We start from the raw sequence: 25581 nt of genomic DNA, 5'->3' as shown, positions 1-25581 counted from the left end.
AATGGAAGCTTCGCCTCACTCACCATCATTCACTCCGTGGATATGCTGCGATTTTTTAGATGCGAAGCATCTCTTTTGCCTAGCCCGTGTAGCGCTATCCGTCCGTGTCTCCGTGCCAACGCGCACGAAACAATGCCGAGTATTACTTAAGTCATGTCGTAGCTGCGCGTTGGCGTCACTCTCACCCGCAGCAGCTGCCTGGAGGAGCAACACCTAAGTGGTGTGGTGGTACTGGTTAGAAGATGAGAAAAGGCACCTAATTTCTGCAACCCGGTCGGGAGCACGGCGCAGTGCCTAGGTGGTGTTGCTCCTCCACCCGCTCGCAACACACTTCTCTATTGCTTCACCCTCTCCAACGCCTGACCACACGTCGAGTGGAAACATTCTTTCGGCTCGTTTATCTGCGATGAAACTTACACGAAACCCAACCCGCCTCCCGTGTCTTTGCGTTTTAAAGAAACGTTTGCTCGAGTAAAGGCTACACCGAGTTTCGCTTCAAACCGTTCTTCCAGCACCCGCGTTGACGCTCGTTTCAGCCGGGTCAACGGCGTGCGCACCGCTGCTGCTTCGCATCCCATCAGGGTTCCCTTCTTCTTCTTCTTTTTCTCCTATTCTCATGGCAGGGGATTGGCCGAGTGTTAGGTGAATTTGTGTGCGTGTGTGTTTCTTCGCATTACTACTCGTATATGCTAGGGATAGGTACCACAACAAATAATTACTGAACATTAATATTTAAATGTTTAAAAGGGTGAAAAATTAAGCTCGATATTAGTTTAGTCTGACTTATAAATTCCTCTATGGCGTAGTAAACATCCCTGTGACTGTAGCCTAGAGTAGAGGCGCCAAATGATAGAACAACTAATTCGGGTATTTCAGACCCAAGTTTCGAAAAGGTGGTGCTATGAATCTTCTCCTCAATGTTGTATACCGGCGACAGGACAGAAAGTAATGACTGATTGTTTCCTCCTCTTTACACAAGAAACACGGAGGAGACAACGCTTGACTTACTCTATGCAGGTAAAAGTTGAGGGAGGTAACCCGGCAGCGTAGCTTGGTTATGGCCACTTCCATTATTCTCGACCGCGATAACTCACTTCCAGGGAAACAATAGGTGCCTATAATCTGGAGAAGCTGTCAAGACAGCGTCTGATAAGTATTCTGTGAAAGTTAGGGTGCGGAATCGTGCAATTGTAATGTATGTTGTCAGTGGGAAAACCGCGAATGATTGGCATCAAAAGCGCCGCCTTTGCTATAGAATCAGCGTCCCTTGTATCCTGGTACCCAAATTAAGTGGAGACATTGTAGGTGCGTGGGAACTAGTATTTTGAAAAGCTTTAGAAGAGGTGTTTCACCAGATGCAGATAGAGAACACACATTGCTACTACTGTATTTAAACTGGGTACCTTTTGGAGAGCTAATATTATGGCCATAAATTCAGCTATAAAAACTGGGATAAAATCCGGCAGTCGTAAAGAAAAATACCAGTCAAGTTGGGGGCAGAAAATTTTTATGCCAGCTTTTTCCTCCGTTTGCGATGCGCCTGTTGCAATAACCACGATCGTTGGCAGATTATCTAGATGCTCTTGTAATAGTCCATTTAAAATTCCATGAGGTAATAATTTCGCGTGGTTCGGAAAAATATCGTCGTAGACAATGTCTGTGAATTTAGGTTGCATGGTCAAAAAACGCACATAACGAATTCGTACATTCAGGAATCGAGTAATTTTTGTACAAATATGATTTGTAGCTTGCGGAATCTAGACCAGTGCTCGGAGAAAAATATATCGGGACTGTAGATGAAAATTTTTTGAGTATGGTTAGACAGTGTTTTGTGCAACCGTAAGAAAGTCGGCACCGTAAGTAGGTTAAATCGGCTTAACTGGGGCGATGTTCTCGATCGCTTCCAGGTATAATACACGTACTGCATTCGCCACGTATTTTAGAAGGCCTAAGCACAGCCCTAATTAAAGCCTCTCGCTCTAATACGACTAGTGCCCGAAGCTGGTATGCTGGCACACCGAAAAAAATAACACAGCCGAATTCCAATACCGGTCGTACGTACATTTTGTAGACCATCAAAAGTGCTTTTCTTCTCATACCCGATCTGCGGCTGCCTGCGCAATACACATTGCCCATGCTCCTTTTGTTGCGATATATTAAACATGAGCTTGTCAGTTTAGTTGTTCGTTATATATGACTCCGAGCATAGGCGCATCATCCCGGGAGGGGGGGGGGGGGGTGGCAAGAGGGGCGCGAGCCCCCCACTGAGAAAAGTTAAGAGGCTGAGCCCCCCCCCCCCCCCCCCCTTCTTTTGATAGTGGTCACTGTTGCTGTACGCTGGGGAAATCAACAAACATGGTGAAGTTTTCTGTCACAACAGTAATCACTCAATCATGTTCTTATGGGAGCATTAAGATGTTACGAGGCAATGTTACAACAGAGTGAAATTTTGCCAACATTCCCTCTGTGATGATTTTCCTAGTCGGCTCTTTGTGGTGCGGGTCACCTATGCGACGCCTTTGCGTCTTGTGCAACAGTATTGAAGAGCAGGCAAGCGCTGAGCAGGGAACCTATAATATTACATCACTTGTTCATGCTTTCGTACTGCTGTAACTTAATGATGAAGTTAGGAATGAGAACGAGCAAACTTTTCAAAGACAGGTCAAAGCACTTGCTGCTTCCGAAAATAATTTGCTTCAAAAAGGATATATCGTCATCGACGCTCTGTCGAAACTGTTGCGAGCCGATGAGTGTGACGAATAGTTTGGACGCGGAAATCGGGCTGAAGGCACCATTCTTCCGTCTGTTTCCGGCAGACGAGTGAGATAGGTTTGCCCCCCCCCCCCCCCTCACTCGCGAAAAAGTCGGTATACGTGCCACTGACTTCGAGGTATTTCAATGATTTCACTTGCGGGATCATCCTGCAGCTTGTAAGTTGTATTCTCACCGGATCGTTAACCGGAAAAACCAGAATAGCACAAGACTTAACTGCAGTCCATCTAGCCATGCACTTATCGAGTTCACTCAAGTACGACTGTAAAGTTTCGTGTGGGCGATGCATGTGAAAAGCAGTGTCGTCCGCATAAACACAAGTCTGCACCCCTGATAGAATAGGAATAGTACAGATGAAGATGGTGAATAATGCTGGTGAAAGTACTGATCCCTGGGACGCACGCCTCGCGTCTGCTTGTGCTTGCAGGAAGAAAAAGCATCTTCAACGCAGTAAAACTCTCTTTTAAAATTCTGTCATCCATGCTACGATATAAGAAGGGAGTCCATGGCACCGTGAACGATTCATTAATACAGACTGTTCGACACTATCGTATGCTTTACTGATGGCTATGAGACGTCCCTCGCTACGCCACCGATTACCAAAGAGAGGGAAGACCACTCCACCCCTTGTCTATCCGGTTCTCTCTTGGCTATGTCTCAATCACTTCTCACATACAGGGATTCGTGGTGGGGCCGGGAAGTGAGAGACGCTACGACCTGTTTCTGTTTACTGATTATTACCAACTGCAAACATCGTATACCCACGTACATCAAACTACACAAAATTATAACACATGATTTACACACTCGCGACGTGCGACGCAGGATACATAAGGGAAATAGCCTTGACAATATAATGGTGCGACGATACAAAGTAAACGCAGGACGACACAAATGATAAAGTCATTAATTAATAAAACCGCGCAATGTCTCAATATGCCGCATCCCTTCCCGCAAAGCTCGTTTAAGTAAAGGAGGTGAAGTTCGTCTCACAGAATGTCCATGTAGTCGGGGCCTCGGAGTTGGCTGCTCGAATCGGGGCCGAAGGTTGGTTCTTGGCGTCGAGGTCTGATCTGTCCAATTCGTCGGCGTCTTCATCGTCTTCGTCATCGCCTACGTCGTACCTCTCAATGATTTCCATCTTAGCCCTCTTTCGTAAAGCTCCATTCACTCGCCTCCTATCCCTAACTTTCATTCCTCATCGTACCGTCCTTGCCCCAGTCATCATCTCATCGCCTCTCATCGCTATCTCTTCGCACCGTTATCTTCCTTTTCCATTCGGTCTCTCTACCATCTCGAGCTCATCGCATCGTATTTCTGGCTCTCCGTGCAGAGTCTCGTAGTCCCTTTTCGTAGGACCCGACTCCGCCCCTCCGTGGCACCTAACCAATTGCCACTGTTGACACGACACATTTCTCTGTCAGTCGGTGTGTGTGTCATCTTCGACGGCCGTCCCCGCGGCCCGCACCAGTGGAAAACCCTCTCCCAAGCAAAGCCGAGCAAGTAACTATGTACAAACTCAAGCCTCAGAGAGAGATAGGCGAGTTGTCCGAGGACACGTGAACTACGGGCGAACAATAGTCTCAATGCTCCCGACAAAGTACGTCGTCTGTAATGGCCAACGTCCGGAGTTTGCAGTGTTGTGCCAAAATGCTTTCGGCCGAACCAATTACACCTGTTTCTGGTACTTGATGAGCCGATGTCCAGAACGAGTCTCGACGTCTCCATGCAGCTCGGTGTCTCCCGCGAAATTCTCCGAAGCCGCCACTTCCTCGTCATTCAACGCCGCGGGTGGTCATCCGCGCAGAACGCAGTAATGAGCCCTGGAGCCACGGAGGCTGACGGAAAGTCAGGCCGGACCCGGCACAAGCGCTGCGGCAGGGTCGCATTCCCCGAACCAACAAAAGGTGCTCTGCTGCTCCCCCATGCCACAAATCTCAAGGGTGCGCGCGGATTATTTCCACCGTACACTGTCACACTGTCTGTAGACAACAAGGCGCCGCCCGGTCCTCGTGTTTGCACGGGGGGGGGGGGGAGGGGGGGGGGCGTGAGAACGGTAGAAATAATTCTTCCAGGTACTCCACTGCGGAATGCCCATTCGTTACATCGAAGGTTTTCTTTTCCCTTTTCTTTTGTTGTTTTAAAAAACGAGCGAAAACATCTTGAAAAAACCGGGGTTCAGTCCGTGTTTGCGGGGACGTCACAGCTATAAGGTAACTAACGCAGCGTACTGTTTTTTTTTTTTTTTAGTGCTGAGCAATGTGAGCCCGGCTTTCGAGGTCTACGTGTGCATTCGAGATTGAATGTCCAGATTTAAAGCCAATTTGGCTGGGGCTCAACAGCTGTTGGTCATTTACAAATGTTATAGTCCATGAAGGCCGGGTATACCCTTTCAAAAAGTTTCATTACATGATGTTAATGCTATTGGTCTTATATTGTCGATATTATATCCAGCCCCCAGTTTGTTAAGCAGTGGTATGATTTCAGCAATCTTGCATAATTTTTCGTCTTCGTTCATTGTCTGTTACACCGACGCCGCTCACAGCAGGAACGGGTGCAGCCAGGCTCCAAAACACGAACTGCAAGGCGTAAACAGGCAACTTCACAGCTAAGAAAAAGCGCCCAGCTGCAGAGCACTCGTAACTGGAAAATGCTATAAATGGAGAGACGACTGACAAGGCAGCTTCACGTTAGGAGTGCCAAAATCCTGCAGTACCTGAAGGTAAGTGCAGAAGTGGGCAGCCATCTTTGCTTATTTTCGGTTTTCCTTTTCTCTTTACTTTTATTTATCTCATTCATTCTCAATTTCTGAACCTGTTCCATTTTCCCCTTTCGCTCTTGCTTTCTCCTATTTTCGATTTCTATAAGCGGATCAGCCTGCGTTACGCCAAGCGCGCTCGAAGAACAGGAGAAATTCCTCTCCTTGGCGCGAGCGCGCGCAACGACAGCATGCTACAGCCCAGCCCCTTAAATTGCTGCGCTCTTAAAACTCCGATTGATTGATATGTGGGGTTTAACGTACCAAAACCCCCATACGATTACGAGAGACGCCGTAGTGGAGGGCTCCAGAAATTTCGACCACCTGGGGCACTTAAAAATATATCTGCAAGTCATGAACAGGCGGCTTCACTCCGAAGCCTGAGTGATCTGAGGCGGAGTACTCACAGCCGAAGTTTTCGTTTTAACAGCGAAGCAGTTTGACTTGAATAAAGCTTAATAAGAAGGGCACCAATTATTTACTTCGGTCGCTAGTTGATCTACTGAAAGACTGATAATAAAGCAACAATAAGAAAAAAGGCCGTTAACGTAGAATGTTTGACTCACGCGCCTAAAACGATTAGTTTAAGCGCGGCTGTATTCGCTGCGCCGGAGCCTTGTCTGTGTGTCAAAGCGGCATGGTCGTTACACAACGGTACACCGAGTTGCCTTATTAACGTCGGCGGAACGTTTCGCGCAGATTGGGAAATGGGGCATCCACAACAGTGCGCAGAGGTGATGCTGCTAAATAACGTGCACTGCTCTACTTTCCGCAGACCGACGGCATGTGCCACTGCGCGACGTTATAAGGCAGGCAAGAAGCTTCTGACCTACGAACACTCGCATAAAAAGATGTATACGCGCAACCTACACCGCGCCTCGTTGGCAGGCGGTCTGCGACGCCGGACGAGTGGCGTGCGCAGATCGCGCATACCGCGGCACAAAATAACGTTTCCTAGGCAACCGCGCAACGGCCGGGCAACAACAGACAGCACGCACGAGCGAGGCCGCCGCACGCACGTGTATATTATGTGGATGGTAGCTGCGAAGCATAAGAAGTGCGCGGGCCCGATCGACTCCTACGACAGCCTCAATGACGAGCACCTCCGGCCCCACTTCCACAAGAGCCTGGTCAGGCAACGATTGGCCCGCGTCGGCTTGGTGCGGCGCCTCCGACACGACGGTAACCCTAACGTCGACGATCCCGATTCGCGTTGTTGCACCTGCTCCCTCTCCGGCTCACGGGTAAGCCCGGACACCACGAGTACTAGTTCCGGGGACAGTGGAGTCGTCGTAAGCGCGAGAAATGCGGACCTCACCTGCGCGGCCTGCCGAGGTGGGTCCTCGACTTCTGTTGCTCCTCCTCCTAAGGCACTTATCAGCGAGCCCGTGTCGCCTTACCTGCTTCCCGTGAACCCTTCGTCAAAGCGCAAGCTCGTGATGCCGCGACCTAGCCAGCCGGCAGCGGGTTCTCGAAGCACACTCCGGAGGGCGAGCATAACACCATCGACGCCGACCAGTTTGAGAGAAGAGTTGGGGATCACAAAAAACCACTTTCCCAAGAAGTCAGACTGCAGGGTCTCGCTTCTGTTCCGAGGGTCTGGGTCGAGGATCGCCGAAGCGCGCCAGTCGGTGATCAGGGTAACTCAGCAGCACTGTGGAGGCACGTCTTTAACCGTCTTCGCCGGTCAGGTGACTCCGGGCGAGACGTTCACGTTCGCGTCCCGGAGGCACTGCGGCTACCCGTTCAGCATTGTCATCTTCCTCAACGACATCAGAGACGTCCAGCTCAGCAGCTGTTGCGAGTACAGGTACAACGTGGGCACGAGACTGGGAGGCTCCCAAGGTCGCTTCTCGCTTGCAAAGCTTGAAGGCGGAAACCCCTGCTACCGGTGCATGCTTGAGAAGAGGCTTAAAGAACTGCCGACGGAGGAACACACACCATTTCCTGGAAGTACGCCAAAGGAATCAAGTGGCCTCAGCAGCCCCATTACTAGTAGTTCTGAAACTGTGGACGGATTTGAACAAAGTGTAGATGACGGTGGTACGAACTCCGTTGTATCTAGCGAAGAAGAGCACAGCATCAGTGATGACGAAAGGCGCAGCCCAAGTCGAGAATCTAGCGAACCTACGCAAGACGAGATTGCGGATGCTGCCGAAAAAGAACTTTATTCGAATGAGACAAATTATAGCTCGGAAACATTTGATGCACAATCTCAACTTCCTACTTCAGAGTCGGAATATGTTGGCGAACAAATAGAAGGCGACGCTGCTTCCAGTAGTCATGACTCGACGCAAGTAAGCAACGAAAGGCACGAGAGTGGCACCATTTCTAACAGCTTTGAATCTTATAGTAGCACAGATAACTCTGGCGACAAATCTGCACACAGCGAAACAGGGTCACATGTCGCGGATGAAGTTGATTACAACATACGTCACAATGCCGCTCAACCATCAGTCTATTTCGTGCAAGACAAAAAGAAGCAGTGGGGTTCCGACGAATGTCGTGGTGAAAGCTTTTCCTCGGATGATGACGCTCAGACCGTTACACTCACTGTTAAAGCAGAAGTGCACTCTACCCAATAAATATACCTCAGGTTGTGTTTATGTATCAATTGTGAAAGGGTCTTCTCTGCATTGTTTACTATGCATGTTTTTAATGGGCACCAACTAGGTTTGAGCATTCCGAAATGTGGTGAGGGGCACCAAACAAGGCGAGGCTGTTTGGAGTGCCGCAACATTAGAAGTTGGGATATTTCTAATTTGCAACGCTACATTTGGAAGTGTTCTATAAAGTAAAATAGTAAAACACAAGAAAACACCTTGTTTATTACCCCTGAAAGTGTTTGCCAACTCCTTTAGTTCATGCATTACGTACACCTTGTGCTTCTGTTTGATCACTGCGAATCTTCCCGGAATATGAGGGGGCCAGGTTGCCCCTGCTCCATGCAGTGGAAGGACAGCTTCTTGGCGCTGGTGTGGACGAGGACAATAGGACGAGACGCTAGGCACATGGGCACTATTCGCTATTGTGGCGAGTAGCACCGATGTGTCCAGTGCCTCTATTTGTCCTTTTCCACACCAGCGTTAAAAAACTACCTTTCAATCATGCACCAACAAGCCCACATCACTACACTCGTAGACTATATTGATCAGTGTAGTTTTTCTGCCTGGTCATACTCATAATTTTGTTGCAGAATCAATTCAATTTAATTTAAAGGCGAGGCTCGTCGCAAAAATGCACGGCTTATATGTAATCGACTGTGGTACACATGAGAAAGGAAAGAACAAGACTTGCGGAGGCAAACATGGTTGTTTTTGTTGGCAGTGAAGCCTTCCTCCAAGCAGTAAATTCTCTAATGAGAGCAAATTTCAGACATTCTTAAAGTGGCCCCACAACAATTTTCGAGCATGGTCAGAAAACGCTGCCAATCGGTAGTCAAGCCTCTTGAGAACACGCGACCTTAATATTATAGCACAGCACGCAGCCAGAAATTCACAATCAATTCTCAAATTCAGCTAAAAATTGCTTTCTCTCCTCTTGACGAATGATGCTACCAGCTAAAAAGTCACTTATCACCGCCATTGTGTCAGCTGATTTGAGCATCGCTCGCTTGGTCCTTATTCGAGCCGTAGCAAAAGGCTGTGCTTGTCCACACACACGTACGGGATTGCACTGAAAAGCTGCGTATTTGAAGCAAATAAAAAAAAATGCTCAAAGTCAAGAGGTGCAAGTGACATTTTTTTCTTTCTCCATCCATCCCTCACTGCTTAACTTCCAGCACTTTTGTCGGGATGAGAGAAGCGTGCGACAAATCTTTGTATTTTCATTTGTACTGGGCAAATTTTAAAAATGTTTGTGCTGGTGAATTCGTGAGGCAATAAGCTCCTTTAGTGAATCCATTTGATGGGTACTTAAAAAAGTGTTGCAGGGCCCCTCTACGTAAAACTATGCAGTAGATATCAGGTGCATTACAACTTGCAGTGCCCAACCAGTAGTATGTGCAATGAGACCTGTTCAGGGGTTCTCTCGTTCCACCTTGAGAATTGGAGGCTCGATGAAAAACATTGCTCTAGCATTACTACAAAAGGATTCAATGCAGTAATGTTTATTTATCATACACGTGTAACAAGGACAAATACATTACATCAAGAACAGAGAATCAAGTCGCTACAAACGTATGGAATGCACGAACCTCACAGTTATCTCTTCAGACTTTATAACTTAAGCTTCACGGGATCATCTTTCACCAAAACATCACTGGCATGTCTTAAACAATATGTACAAAAAGCTCAACAGTTCAACTGTACAATGCTTTTCCGCAAGATGCGCACCACCAGTGACAAGAAGCGGGGCACTGTAATTTGTGCGAACGCCCTGGATGTCTACTGTCTTCTGGCAATGAATACTTGAGGTGGGATCGTTACTGGTCACACATCTGTTAAAAGAAACAGGAAAGAAAAACATCAATAACTATATTCCACACAGCATAATGAGAATCAAGCGATCCCTATAGTATTAATACAGATTTTGCCATTTTGTCTCACATTTGGAGTGTCACGGACAATGCTGGATTTCAAAAGTAACTCTCGCGTTTTACAGATGCAGTGAGCTTCTCTCAAGACATAAATAAGACGGTCATTGAACAAGTGGTACTTACACCTTCTGCCTTATGTTTGCTCAGCATGTTTCAGGAGAAACAGGAAAATGACAAGAATGTTACAAGAGTTGAAAATGTAGCACAACATGCAGCACTGATACAGACAGCAATACTGTTTTGCGGTGGCATGAGCGAAGGCTGCCCAGCTGAGGCAGTAAATCCAAACTTCATGAACAGGTAACAGAATGCTGGGTATACATTAGCTTCCTCAGATCACCAAAGCAAAGAGTGCATCTATTCTTCAGAAATGATATTTGTATCTTCAAAGTTAATCAACGTGTTGCACATGCTAAGTCACTTTTGGCTGGTTATATACTGAAGCAGGGGCTGGCAACCTTTTGGGGTGGTGGCCTGAGTAGTATGAAACTGACATGGTGGTAGTGGGGGGTGGGGGGCAGACAACAAATTTGAGGGGGTGGGGCTTGCAGACAAAGAGAAAAAAAAAATTGGTGAATCAATAATAATGCACACTAGAATATAAATCATGTTTTTATTTTCAGCACGCATGTCACAGGGGTGCAATTTAAGAAGAGGCTTTACCAATACAGTTTGTTGCCAACGCCTGAGCTAGGGAAACCAAGGAGTGGACATTACAGCTTATTTTTTTTCCATACTCCTTCTCCGAACTTCACTATGTATACAACAACTATTGAAATTCTGACTTCAGTTTTTTGCTTTCCCTCCGCCTCCTTCAGAGGAATAATGATCAAGTTCGCAGTTTCATTATTAATCAACAGGCTTTTTTGTAGGCTTTGCCCTGTTTGTACTGGAACACTAAGAGTGTGATGAGCATGACAGCGAAAGATCTAAAAACAAAAGAAACGGTATGATGGTGTTAGAAGCCACTACGGGACTCTTTTATATAAAATAAGGCAGGTGATTATTCATGGGTAATGCTGAGACAAATATTCATACTTGTAGGAAGTAAATATGCCCATCACGTGCAAATAAAAGGTAATACCCGTGCCACACGGGCAGAAAAAATGGCATTTACCCCCGAATGCCTTCAGATTTATTGCCATTCGCGCGGTGCCACACGGGCGAACAAAATGGCATTCATCCGAATGCCATTCGAATGCCATTCGCCGCCAACTGCCTTCGCCAAAACTCAGTTGACTGAGAAATGCCTACTCTCGACGACACAGCTCGCGAAGTGCAATTTACCTGAAACTATATAAAACAAATCATATTGAGCCAAAAATGAAATTTCCCGTCTTTTATTTGCACTAAAGTCTTAAAAAGATGCTTTGAACGTTATACGAAGAAAATAAAGTATTGATAATGAAACGCTTGTCAATTTTAGTGTCTATTTACGCTGTGGATGTGACTAGTGTTGGCTTAGGTTGCTACGGTCGGCTGCAACGTTGTAAAACAAAGCAAGAAACTAAAACTTAGGACAGCGTAATACGCTTATTTCTTCATTTGATGATTATCTGATGTGTATGAAGCTTGTAAATGCTTCTTAATTTTTTTATTGCTATTCACTCAATGCTCACTTGGAAGGTGCTGTGATCGACATCATCAAGTCAAATGTCATTCGCTTTGGACGTGTAGCAGCGCCGGCGAAACGAATGTCATTCGGGAACTGAAGGCCTTCGCCACCAAATGTCATTTTCTATGCCCGTGTGGCACGGGTATAACAGAAATAATAAAGATTTCAAAACGTCAAACACTATAATCACGTTGAATAGAGTCTCAATAGACCAGGAAAATGTGTTGAATTTAGCAAAAGTTTTGGCTACAGTGTAAGATGTGCAGCAGTGTAGCACTGCGTGTCACACAATCTTGACGTTTTTAGAATGGGCTACTTGGTGAAAAGTAAATCCTGAAATGGAAAGGAACGAAAAAACATTATTTCAGTCCTGCAGGACGCGCTTAGCAGGCGTCTCCCACGTAGGGACCTACAGGGAGTATCTGGCGGCCGCTTTGTGGGCCTGCTGGATGGCCCATTGCTGGTCGGCAAGAAGTGAGCTCCTGAGGGACCTCCCCCACTTGTTTGAAGTAGAGTCTGGAGGAGTTGTTCTACACTCCCAGAGCATGTGTGCGAGTGTCGCCGTGTGTCCACATGATGGGCATGTCTCGCTGGGGCATGCATGAGGATAATAAACGTGAAGTGCGGCAAGGTTTGGGTACGTGTGTGTCTGCAATAGTCGTAGGGGTAATGCCTGTGGTCTGTTAAGTTTCGGATGTAGGGGTGGAAAAATGCGGCGTTCAAGGTAAAAGTGCTTTGTTATGTCATTGTACGTAATGGGTGGATCCCGATTGGTCACTCAGCAAGATGGGGTTGGTGACTGAAAATACGTTATTCACTCTTTGCAAGTGTTTTTGTAAGCATGGTGCTCCGTCGTAAGAAAGAAGCATGGAGATTCTTTTCTCAAATTTGTTCTTTCCATGAAAGAAATGATCTAGTTTGTACAACAAAATAGTGCTTCTCGAGGAGCATCAACAACGCCAGCGGTCCATTCACAGATAGATGCATAGATTTTGATTGCAATTGATAAATGTTTTTTTTTACAATGCCAGTTGTCTATTACAGACAGATGCATAAATTTTGATTGTAATTGATAAAGGTTCTTTTTCTCTTGCATTTACCAAATACAAAACAAACTAACTTAGGGACTGTGCTTTATTGAAATTACAATTATGCACATTATTTTACATTTGCCCAGATGCTATTACACTTAAATTTGACACTAAAAATGTCTCAATATCAGGCTTGGCATCATCAACATTATCGAAATGCTATGGACAAGTCACATTTTCTGACATTGTGCAACTATTAGGAAGGTGGTACATAAAAAAAAAAGAACGAATGCACAGCCCACGCTTCTGACTAAAGCCTGTGTGCGAACGATCACAGTGACTACAAAAATGGATGAAATGCATGACATTCCCCCTAATAAACAAAACTGAGAGTGTTTTGTAGAAACAGGTGCATCATACATAATAAATTATTCAGGTACTCAAGCAATAACCAGTATTCCTTCTTGAAGATTCGAGTGAGTGGACTTGCACTGAACACTAAAATGTTTTCCTATAAATACAAGTGCAGCCAAAGACTGCTTACTAAAACTTTACTCTGACTTGTTGCCCCAGAAAATTATGTAGTGGCCCTCAAAAATCAATACTGAGCTGGCGTATAAAGTATTACACTATGGAAGTGTAAGACTTGAACAATCGCTAAAGCAACCCTGAAGTTGTTTTTTCTGGGGGCTAATACACAACACTGCTAAGTGCAACTAGCAGCTGCATATTCAGAAGTCAACATTTACCATCACAAACTGCGTGATAGACAGATAAATACCATTGAAATCGATATGCATTACAAGTGCCATCATTGTGCAACACCCCTACTCTAATAGGTACCTGGTAATTGTACGCACGTCCTAGCTCACTTTCAAGATTTCTAAAATCTGACCGGAGTATTGTGAAAACAATTATAAATGTACATTTGTGCCTTGTAACACATACAATTTTTTTTTCTTTCTTTTGGCAATGCAGCACACTGCTATGGCAACAGAGGCCCGGTCCAAGCTTCGAAACAAAGTTGTAAAACTGCCTTCAGGTACAAGATTCAACTTAAGATTGAGCCACTGTACCAATTAATTGAAACTACTGTAAATCATTCACAAATCAGCCAGAATACTAACACTAGCTACCAAGGCAAGCTTCAAGAAGTACTAATAAATTGACTTCAGGTACAAAAACTTAATCTATTCCAAAATGTTATGTGCAAACTGCTGAGTCAATTTATTAGTGTAAGTCATAGCCAGAGTCAACCAGTATTTAAAGAGCGACAGCTGGCTAGCAACTGTGCCGGGTGACATGACGGGAAGCACTGCTCAAAACTCTGCAACCGTATCTTGCGTTAGTGACAAAATTAACACACAGATGCCAACAATGAACATGTGTATACAGATCACGTGTTTTGTTGCATGAACACTAACATCCAGACTGCCTTGAACATGGGCATTGGTAAAAGGGCCAGTAACCAGTTTCAGACTTCTTTTTTTTTCTTTTGCACCTCTCAGACAAGCTTGCCAATTCTTGCAGAATGCCGCGGTGATTACGTTTTGTGAATACATATTCCAGTGCTGCAGCCCGGCAAGCAGGCTCCCATTTCAAGAACTCCCGTGCCCCACTCCTGTGCCTGACCAAGTCCTTTTCACCCACACAGTGATGTAACCTTGCCCATAGACAACATTACCTAGCTCTGACTTTGCAGATTGGTCCTCTGCACTTTGAAATGGCCCTTTGGCCCTGCATTGAGGCAGTTTTAAGATGTGCAGGCTGCATTTTTCTGTGCTGCCCTCTGCCATTTTGGTAGACCAAGGACCACTGATTGATTGATTGATATGTGGGGTTTAACGTCCCAAAACCACCATATGATTATGAGAGACGCCGTAGTGGAGGGCTCCGGAAATTTCGACCACCTGGGGTTCTTTAATGTGCACCCAAATCTGAGCACACTGTCTTACAGCATTTTCGTCTCCATCAAAACGCAGCCGCCACAGCCTGGATTCGGTCCCGCGTCCTCTGGGTCAGCAGCCGAGCACCTTAGCCATTAGACCACTGCGGTGGGGCGACTAAAGACCACTGGAACAAGTGGTATCGCCAGAACGGAAGCCTTCAAGATCAAGAGGCATCTTGTAACATTACCACTAGGGGAAGGGAATATATGCTGTGGCATGTCGTTTGCCCAGGCAGCACTTCGCATCCGTCGTCCTGCACTGCCTCACTGTGCCGCTCTGACATGAGTAACAGGTACAGGAAGCCGCGCTCAGACCTTGGCTACGCTCCAATGACATAATCCCTGACAACATGTTACATCGTGGAATAATAATATTTGGGGTTTTACGTCCCAAAACCACAATATGATTACGAGACGCCAGAGTGAAGGGCTTCGTATATTTCGACCATCTGGCGTTCTTTAACGTGCACTGACGTCGCACAGTACACGAACCTCTACCATTTTTCCTCAACCTAAACGCCGTGGCTGGTATCGAACCTGCTACCTTCAGGTTGCAGCCAAACACCATAAACACTGCTCCACCGAAGTGGACGTTACGTCATTGAGGTAGGCTTAGTCACGACAAAGAGCCTTCACAACAGCAGACAAAGAGCGGTTGAAGCCTACCACTTTTTGCTGCCAATAAAAATGGGAAGGTGGTGCAAAGAACTAAAATGAGCCGATGCAGGTTTTTCTGCACCCCGGAGCTGCCTTATCATAGCACTTACCTTGTAAATTCTTACGGCCACATGTTCATATTATACTGTGCGCAGTTATCTTTCAATCAAAAATTTTGGACCGCGAGGTTGTTTACTGGCCCTAGAGGGTCAATGAACGTTTCTGCAGTCCAAAATTTGTGATGAAGCAATTTTAGATAGAGCAACTTGTGCAATATGAATATGCTGCCACAAGAATTTTGACAATAAGTGGTGTGGTAACAAAGTTACAGGGGTTAAAGTAACCATTTCATTTGGTCAGGTTACTCGCAGCACTGAGGGTAGGTGCAGCTCGTCGTCGTAACTACACTCCCATCGGCAACGTAACACGACATTAGCAATCATGTCATAGGAACGAAGCAAACGGCCGAGCAAGGCTTCTTCCATGTGCCGCTTGTCTCAAGTCACTTGCAGGTGGCATGGCGAGGAAGTGCAATGTGAGGCAATGATGCGGCAAACAGACACACACAACACACGAGACAGCTGTGTGGCCAAAGCCACATCACCGCGGGGCCAGGGCGCATTCTGATAAACGGGAAGAGCCCATCGACGGGGTCGGTACTACTGAACAGTGCCCGTGGGCAACATCAAATCTCTCGGGTGGGCAAAGAAGATTAATCAGGCATGGGAGAAAGGTGCGACAATTTTTTCTTTTGAAATACAGCTTCTACATGGTTAAAAAGTGCTGTGATATCTACAAAACGCAATTGCTGCGGCACTTTTTGCAAATGAAAGAGCGTTGTGGAAGGTGCATAAAAATAAAGTATGGGCCAGTTCACTGGCCCTTTAGGATTGATGCCCTGATAACCTGAATAGTTCATTGACCTTTATAAACAACAATTTTTATGAGAAACGAAAAGCATGTGCAATGAGCAAACATGTAATTTAATGAAAACAACGTCCTGAATGCGAAATATGCCTTAACACTGGTGTGGACATTGTAAGGGCCTGGGTAAACTTGTGCTTTCGAGCTCCTTCTATTACTATAAATATTCTCAAAAATGAGTACTCTTTGTGCGCACAGCAAACACAAACATGCCCTAGAAGAACACAACTCTAGCTAATGTGCCGGTTTCTACTGAATTGTCTTCCCAGCAAAACTTATTTACACACATCGGGCAACGCAACTACTTGGACCTCGAAATAAATTCAAAGATCCATCAAAATCGCAGTCACTTGCTATGTACAAAGAAACAACGTTACCCTGCAAGTCTACATTTATATAAGCGGCTACTACTCTAGTTCGACATTCACAACAATGTGGGGCTTGATAGAGATTGCTGTAAGGACAGGTTTGCACCGTTGCCTGCAACTGCTAATATGGCACAACCGAGTAGCATGAGGATGGTGGGAAGTACAAGCTTCATTATGAAGGCCGTTCCGAATGTACATGTGTCGTACCGTATTTACTCAAATCAGACGTTCATCTAATTTTCATGGGTTCAAAATAAAAGTGCACCTGAAAGCATCGCTAGCACATTTTTAAACTAGGACATAGCACAACGTTGCCAACCACAAATAAATAGAAGATTGAGGCAGGCCGAAGCACATTGTGCCTTCATAGAATGAAAAATTTATTCCCTTTATAATTTTTTTTTTAGGGTCTAGTTTTTCTTTGATATTAATTCTTGGTATGTCTCGATCGTGAGCAACTAATCTACTTTGACAAGCTAGTTTAACACAAAGTTAACATACAAGTTGCTCTTCGAGGTCCAGATAATTTTCTAATTTTCAGCCCATAGCAACATCTCCTGGTCAACATGCAGATCTTCCTCTGTTTATGCCACTATCGTACACAGGCCTCACTCAGGGCACACAGGGAACACTCACCACCGCCATCTTCAGTGTGAAAAATCAATTTTGTTTGACGTGAGCTTTCAATAAAGAAAGCAAAACATCACCCCTCGCACTTCACAGGAAACAGATAGGATGCGCAAAGGCTGCAGTCAAGCATTAAATGAACCTACGCGAACCTAGAACGATATATGCCCAGTCACCATTTTGCGACACCGACAATGCTACATCCGACCCCCGTACCTCCCAAACTGGGAGGCTGCTACTAGCACCACAAATGTGGAGCAAGTTTTTTACTTTATTGCAATGCATGGGAAATTTTCGAACTTGTTTTGGTAGAAAGATGATGCATGTTGAAATCGAGTAAATAGAGTGAAACCTCGTTATAATGAAGTGAACTATAACAAACTAATAGATATAACAAAGCAATTGTAATTCCCCTTGAAATTCCCATAGACGCAGATGTACTTAAAACCTCATTTTAACGAAGCAAAAATTTTCTCACAATAGATATAATGAACCATTCTTTGTTCGCAATGAGCATTTACTGATCATTTTGGTATACGTCAATTCGATATCTTATAACATGGGACGGTTTACGTCTCATGACGGCAACGGTAATTCAAAACTCGCGCCTTGCGCTCCCCGGGTGTCGCCTGCCAACACGCATGTTGTCTCCTTTTGTCTCTCTGCCTTCCCTTTCTAACCCTGTGCAGCAACTCGCACGAACGTGCACGTCAGCCGGCCTTTCGTCTCCTGCAGAAATGGTTGACTATCCCGCGCATCTGACCTCCTTCTCTCCTTCAAATCTGCGCCGGGGCTTCGCGCCCTGCCGGGGCAGCGGAGAGTGTGGCTTTGTTCCTTGTCGTTCGCCGTGGAAGAGCAACACTACCTCTATCAGTTCTTGCCGCTAGACACGAGATGGACAACAGCAGCGGCAAACGTAAGCGCAAAACTATTACATTCGAGCAGAAGTCGATAATGTTGAAAGCCGTTGAGTCTGGCTAAAGAAAAAAAGTGGCCGAAGATTACGGCGGTGTCACTAGTGGGTACCGTAAGCGGCCAGGCCCAGACGCCGTGGGACGCTCTCCTCGATACCGGCATTGTGCCTGACTGCAACACATTCTGCATGTACGTCGGTGCCAATGCTGACGCGGTGAAAACCGAAGATTTACAGAAATTGCGCCCGCGGTGACGGGCGTGCATGACGACAGTGACGAATGTCTCGACACCCCGGAGCTTAATGTTCGCGAACCCGACATACCGACTCCTGCGCAAGCGCTGAATGCAACAGACTTGCTGTGCCGCTTCTTTGGTGCTCACGATGATGGCGAGGACGGACTCTAAATAGCTGTTGAAGCTGAAAAATCATTCACCCACATGAGGAAAAGTCGGCTAACATCTATTAAGGGCTATTTTTCTTAGAAATGATCTGCCAGCTGGTGTGCTGAATTTGGTGAAAAAAAAAATGCATTGTTCTTTGTTATTTTGCTATTTTTTGCCTTCCAATGGCAGTCTTTCTCTGCGTGGCGGGCTGCTGTGATATTCGTTGGTGTGCACGTTCTCTCTTGCTGGCTATTGTCGGTAGAAATGAATATTGGCTATAGCGAACTAATGATTATAATGAAGTAATTACAACTCCCCCTTCAACTTCGTTATAACGAGGTTTGACTGCATTGTTATAGCTTAGTTTGACCTCCATCCTTTCAAATTCTTCGAAGGACCTCAAACATAGCAGGTAGCTTTAAGAGACATACAAAAAGTTTATATTTGAATAAGCACCTCAAACATAGCAGGTAGCTTTAAGAGGCATACAAAAAGTTTATATTCGATTAAGCAACAACAATGTAATGAGATATAGTATACTCGTGATGATTCAAACTATAATTCAGATTTTCCCTTAATTCAAACAAAATTCAATTTTTTTGGTTGGCCCTATATTTCTTAAATGTGTTTAATTGAATTTAATTAAAGGCCTTTTAAGCAACTGGTTAATTCATACTTTTTGCCATTCCATACCAGAAAAACTGGCTGCTTTCCTGCTACTATTTGAAAATTTGCATGCTTATATAAACCTAAATGCCTAAAGATGAAAAATAAGTGCCTCAGGCCTTTAAGGAAAAAAGGCTTTGGTAGTAAACAAATGTTTGAGACGAAACACATGCATGATAAACTGTGGTACTTCTCAAAGTATAGAGAGCTTTGTGCTGAAGGCACATACCTATAGCAAAGAAACAGTTGGCAATTAATGATTTCTTTTAAAGGTCTGATCAGCAGTAAATAACCAATAAACTTGTGGACCTTATACCTCTGCCTTCTGTTCATTGCATGCAGTTAAAGTTCAAAAACGCTTAAAAACTTTTAAATGTGATAAAATCAATGCCTAATCATAATGTCTAGTATCACCTAGCCTAGATTCATATATCTGAACTTCTGATAATTCAAACAAAATTCAGAGGCCCCTTCGAGTTTGAATTAATGAGAGTCAACTTAAACAAAAAGACAAACGTGACTTCTGTCCGGTTCATTAGAGCCCATGCAGTTCCTGCACATCTCACAGTCAAGTGGCTGCAGTGATTACTAAACTCCACTGAAACGTGCATGAACTCAACTCAACTACTGCAGTAAAAGTACGTCCGTCTAAGGTGTTCTCCACTGCGTCACACTCGAGCAGGGCCTTGTAGCTCATCACGCGCGCTGAAGATGCATGTGGCAATAGCAGCGCTGATCGGGCGACAGATTCAGGTACCGCAGACCCCAGTTACCTGACGAGGGTGCTTTGGGCATCTCGCAAAGCTCGCAGGCCTCCAGGGCCGGGTGATTGAGAAAAGTGCACTTCGAGCACTTCCACCGGTTGTCCTCTTGGTTCTCCTCGTCCTCCGAGAGAATGCTGTTCGTTCGCGGCGACGGTGCTGCAAGGGGCGGAAGGGAGTGCATGACAGCATAAGACAACGAAATGCAGATGAAGCAGAAGACAAAACACCTTAAAAAAGCCACAAAAGAGAAATGCAATTTTAGTTGTACAGTGAAACCTCGTTAATAAGTGCCTGCCCGGGATGCCAGTATAACTACGCAATAACCACCAGCTTCAAGTTCGCATCTCCTGTAACCACCAGCTTCAAGTTCGCATCTCCTGACGTGCACCATCGTCGCCAATGAAGAAATAACTACTGTACCAAATCAGATATTGCCCAAGTTCCCACCACAAAGTCATTTCTCCTTTCCAATGTGCAGAAAAGAGTGTCACTTTCGCACAACCGTCTGATAGCACACGGCAGCGACGACAAGGTGCATTTTTAAACTACATGCGGGGTCCGGAATACGCAGCGTGGCATTCCGACACAACGGACATAACCCGCTGTCCGTGACACGTGTTCCGTGGTCTGCTTTTAAGTGAAAAATGGCACAGAGACAAATCCTCTACTGGCTAGCTGCATGCAGCGCTTAACCTTCTCACTGCACGCCGTGACTGCCGATCTACTTGCTGTAGAATATGCACACTCCACTTCAGACCGTGCACAGGTGCGGCAAGTAGCCTGTTCTTTTAAGGGGGCAGACTGGTCAGTCATTTTTTGTTTATTTCTTCAGTGATCTCGATCAAACAGCACAGCATTATGCAGTTTTTCTGCTGATTTGGAATATTTAATTAGTTTTCCTGTAACTCATCTTGTTCCTGAAATAACTTAAGTTCACTCCCAGGATTATACAGTTTTTCTGCTGATTTCAAATATTTAATTAGTTTTCCTGTAACTCATCTTGTTCCTGAGATAACTTAAGTTCACCCCCTACTGTTACCCTGACACTTTATACACGCATGGTTACCCTAACACGTTATAAAACAGCACTTATGGTCCATTCTAGTATTAACACCAACTATCCAGTTTGCCCATCACATTTCTCATGTTCTAGTTATGAAAGCCACAATGAAATACAGTCGCCGACCGATTTTTCGGACCTGGCGGGGACCGAAAAAAAGAACGAAAAATCGAACAGTCCGAAAAATTCGTTTTCGCCAAAAATCTGAAGTTTATTGCATCAGGCAGGTTTAAAAAAAGTCCTTGATGCTGCCTAGCCCCAAACTACGCTTGGAGGCAATTTGGTTTGCCCGTATTTGCGCCAAGGTGAAATCGTCGCCGTAAACGCTCGACAAAATTGTCACCGCGTTGGCGATCTCCGCCGCCGACGGCTGCGGGCGGTCGTCGTTGTCGTCATCCGAGCCGCTCTCCGGCTCCGGGACAACCCGGCGAAGAATTTTGTCGTCAGTGGCCTCCGCGCACGAAACAATGTCGTCGTCCGCACGAGTGAAGTGGTGGTGGTAGTGGTTAGAATGAAGAGGAAAAAGGCACCTAATTTCTGTCTGCCTTCAGGCGACACGGCGCAGTGCCTTATAGGGGTGGGGGGAAGGAGGGATAAAAAGAATAGAAGGAAAATAGACGGAGAAGAAGACAGCCAAGCGAGAGAAAAAGAAGGAGATAGGAAAGTGGGGATCCGGTTGAAGCAGTCCAAGGGCGGGGTGCCACAATGCGAGAGCTGCACGGCGTCAGGAGACCGCGGAGGGCGAACCAGTCGGCGGGAGCTACGCTGATGTCGGAGATCGCGAGGGCACAACCGTCCAGCTTGAAATCCTGCGAGCGAATCCGAGTGAAGTCTTTAAATGTCATTGTGGCAGGTAGAGAATCCTTCTTTCGCCTCCTCCCCGTGCGATGTGATGACGATAGTGCTGACCGAAGACGAAAAAACGCCATCACCGCGTCTTTTAAAAAGCAAACACGGCCTCCGAAACTTAAAATATGGCGTGCGCATTCCAACCTCGGAGGCAGGAAAGGCATCTGAAGACCAAGCTTAGCCAAGCCGACGAAAAATCCAACATGGCGGCGTTCACAATGGCTTGAGGCGTGGCACAAAACGAGCGATTTAGTCCGAAAAATCGAACTTTCAGGGGCAAATTCGCCCAAAAAATCGGTCGAAACAATGCATTAGCTCTATGGGATCCCTGACGGTGCATTTATGAAGTCCGGAATATCCAACAAGTCCAAATTTTTGGAGTCCGGAAAATCGGTCGGCGACTGTAAAAGGAAGCGATCTCACACAGCAAATATAGTAACAGAAAACTTACAGCTAATGGAGTATTCTTACACAAGAAATAAAACAGAACAAGAATTTCCCTCTTGAACTGAAAAAAATATTTAATAAAGGGGCTCTGCGACACTTTTTGAGCATGGTCAGAAAACGCTGCCAATCGGTAGTAGAGGCTCCCAACAACACGCGAGCCAGATATAATAGTGCAGCATGTGGCCTAGAATTCACAATAAATTATCAAAGTCAGCTAAAAATCGCTTTCTCTTCTCCCGACAAATGACAGAAGACGCTAAAAAACCACACGTAGCAAGCCCATCTATCAGCCATTGGCTGATTTGAACATGGCGCGTTTGGTCATTACAAAGATTGCCGCAAAAGGCCGCGACTTGTCCACGCGTGCGCGCGGGACACTGCAAAAGCTGCGCATTCGAAAAAAAAAAAAAGAAAAAAAAGAAAAAGTGCTCAAGGCCGCGAAGCGCGCGTGACGTTTTTTGTGGCCCTGCCATCCCTGCCTGCTTAACTTCCAGCACTTCTGTCGGGACGAAAGAAGAAAGAATGCAATTGCAGCATGCAACAAATCTTTGTAACTCTACTCGTACTGAACAAATTCTTAAAATTTTTGCAGCGTTGAATTCGTAAGGCAATAAGTTCTTCCAGTAAATTCATTCGATGGTTATTTGAAAAAGTGTTTCAGGGTCCCTTTAATGTTTCAATGCTAGAAAAAGCCCTACTAAATTCATTTATAAATAAAGTTATGTTGCATGCTATTACAAATAATCTTTTTGTCTTCACACAGTATTGTTATGTTTCTTAGTCACATACATCACGATTCAATTTCATCATGTCCCAATGTCATCAATTTTTTTTCTTATGTTCATTTATCACTTTGTCGTTTGATATGCACTTCTCAAGCGATGTCTTACACATCTGTTTCTTTTCCCTTTTTTGTTTTCCTGCCCGTATCTGTGATCATTCACCAAGCTTTGTAAATATGCCATGTTATAATCAGTTTTCTGTGTGTTATAACTTTAGTAAAATATTTGTGTTTGTACTCAATTTTTTGTTGGCAAATGACATGCCTTTTTCAAGATAATTTTTTGAATGAATCCCAACTAGCCCTTGGCTAGAGATTCAGATGAATTTCTGACACTGTTGTATTCTGTAAACTATTCTTACGTCAATAAAAATTCAATACAATTCAATTGCTTGCTGTACCGTGCGCTTGTTAGCGTCAATACCGGAAGGTTTCTGGGTGCCCGCGACCCAGTATGCTTAACTCCGCGACAGTGAGCTGCTTGCGTTTCTGCAAAGTGGTGCGCGGTTGAACACGATCCCGCACAATGAGGCGGCAGGGAATACATCGGCCCAGCGTGTTCAGGTCGCCTAGCTCAAAGTGGTGCTATGAGAGATGCGTGCCTGAGCAAATAGCTGGTATGATAAGGATTGTCGTCGGCAACAAGTCATAGCGGCACATTTGTCGGTGGGTGCCATCCTGCCTTCACTTTTTACCATGATAATCCGCAAAGGCATCCCCACGCGGAGCTCTTGACTTCTTAAACGGCCGATCTTTCCACGTATCAAAATGACGGAAAACCGTTTGCAACATATTGTGGTGTCTGCAAGTGCAGCGGCGCAGTAAACATTTACAGCGTGAAATTTTATCACAATACGCCGTTGGTAAGCGCTAACCGATAAGCGTAACAAGAACTACTACGACTTAAGCGGTTGGCGAATGCATTAGTCTTGATGAGACACGGTCGGTGATTCGTCGCAACTACGTTTTAACCGTTATTAGGTTTAAAGGGGGTACATACTAACGAGGTTTGACTGTATGAGTATTCCACGCTTTACTACAGTTGGACCCCTTTTCAAGAGGCACTAATGCAACAGACAATTGGTTCTGTGTGCCCACATCGACACAGGGGCTAATCAGAAAAATAAGAGCCTGGTACCCTGCTTACCGAAGATGTCACATACAATGAACAAAAACTGCTCCTCGGTGCGTACCTATAACAAAGGGGTTCAACCGTAGCAGCCGCCCTGAATTGCACTCCTGAATTACAGAACTGAAATTTGATTTTTTTTTTCTTCCTTTCTTCCCTCACAACGATCACACACAACCAAAGCTTACCATCCCTACAGCGGTGGCTCTAGCCGCTGCTGTGAAATCACATGTTCATAGCCTTGCGAGGTGGCATAGCAGCACAATGGCACCTTTCTTTGCACTATTGTGCCATGAACGGAGTATGAAAGCATGTTGCTGAAGGCAAGTGAGCATGTGCTCGAGCATGGCACTGTCCCCAACATCGTTCTAATGGTGAACTTAGTTCGAGTAAATTTTTACAAGACAGAGTTGAAGAGCTCGATTCGCAGAAACTCCGGCGTCAGTGTCAGTGTCGATTGCGAGCGAAAAAGCATCATCTTATGCATGACCGACAAATTGAAAATGATGCAAATAAGATAAATAACTGATGAAAAATCCTGGAGCAGAGTGGGAACCGAACCAGTGTTGTTGGGAGTCTGCATGAGGATCGAACCCGGGTCGTTTGCATGGCAAGCGGATGTTCTACCACACGGCCACGCCTCTGCTTGTGAAAACAGTGAAAAGAACTTCCTTTGCTTGGAAATTCAGTGAAAGTAGCTTTCATGCTTCACAAACACACGCGTCCTATATACATGCTTCACAATGCAACATGAAGTATTGCAGTAATAATGCATGGTACAAGCGTCCATTGCAAACGAGGTCAAAATATATCATTATCACAATGGCTCCGTGGTTGAAAGCCGGTACCCCGCTACAAATGGCACACTCGCTACTGCGCGTATTCCCTTAAGGTCACATAGTGGGTGCATAGCAAATTCAAAAGGTTTAACCGTTTGATGCCCAAAATTTTGTTTCAATGAACAATACCAAGAAAACTCTGGTATGCATAAGGAAATTATGAAATATGCCAATATTGTTTTCAGAAAAAATTATGATTATTTATAGGTGAGTAGTGAGTTGTTGCTCCTGAGCAACATTGGGCACCTATGGTACTACTTCTCATGTAATGCCTTCCAGCACTAGCGACCTGGAATAAGGTGTACAGATGCACGTTGCATCATCCAAGATTGAGATTTAAATGTACACATCCTTAAGTTTTGGTTTACACCTGCCCTGGGGGACTGGGCTTAAATCGGGTAGCCTTGAAAAAACATTACAAAGCTAGAAAACAGAAAATATAGTGTCGTTTTATACAATGAAAACGATCTTTTTAGATTTATCGTGTAAATAAAAGGGCCACCGCACCAT

General features: G+C 45.3%; 2 protein-coding genes across 5 annotated transcripts in view; one reads left to right on the top strand and one right to left on the bottom strand.

Moving 5' to 3' along the window:
• The first annotated feature begins 5580 nt into the window (after positions 1-5580).
• Positions 5581-8140, top strand: LOC119174380 (uncharacterized). The gene has a single exon (XM_037425255.2). The coding sequence runs from the start codon at positions 6238-6240 to the stop codon at positions 8113-8115; it is 1878 nt and encodes a 625-aa protein (XP_037281152.2). The 5' UTR covers positions 5581-6237; the 3' UTR covers positions 8116-8140.
• A 1482-nt stretch (positions 8141-9622) lies between these two features.
• Positions 9623-25581, bottom strand: part of LOC119174383 (uncharacterized) — a 33521-nt gene continuing 17562 nt past the window's right edge. For all 4 annotated transcript variants that reach the window (XM_037425256.2, XM_075895703.1, XM_075895704.1 and 1 more), the window contains exons 7-8: positions 19976-20122; positions 9623-9968 (exon numbers count right to left, since the gene is read on the bottom strand). In XM_037425256.2, coding sequence (XP_037281153.2) covers positions 9961-9968; positions 19976-20122 — 155 coding nt within the window. In that variant the 3' untranslated portion in view covers positions 9623-9960. The remainder of the gene's footprint in view (positions 9969-19975; positions 20123-25581) is intronic.

The sequence above is a fragment of the Rhipicephalus microplus genome, chromosome 5, assembly GCF_043290135.1.
Source record: "Rhipicephalus microplus isolate Deutch F79 chromosome 5, USDA_Rmic, whole genome shotgun sequence".
Classification (NCBI taxonomy): Eukaryota; Metazoa; Arthropoda; class Arachnida; order Ixodida; family Ixodidae; genus Rhipicephalus; species Rhipicephalus microplus.
Note: the sequence above shows the minus strand (reverse complement) of the source record. Positions and strands in the feature narration are given on the sequence as shown.

Bases quoted from the DNA above. Each gene is read 5' to 3' on its own strand.
- LOC119174380 (XM_037425255.2), top strand. From the start codon at position 6,238: ATGGGGCATCCACAACAGTGCGCAGAGGTGATGCTGCTAAATAACGTG.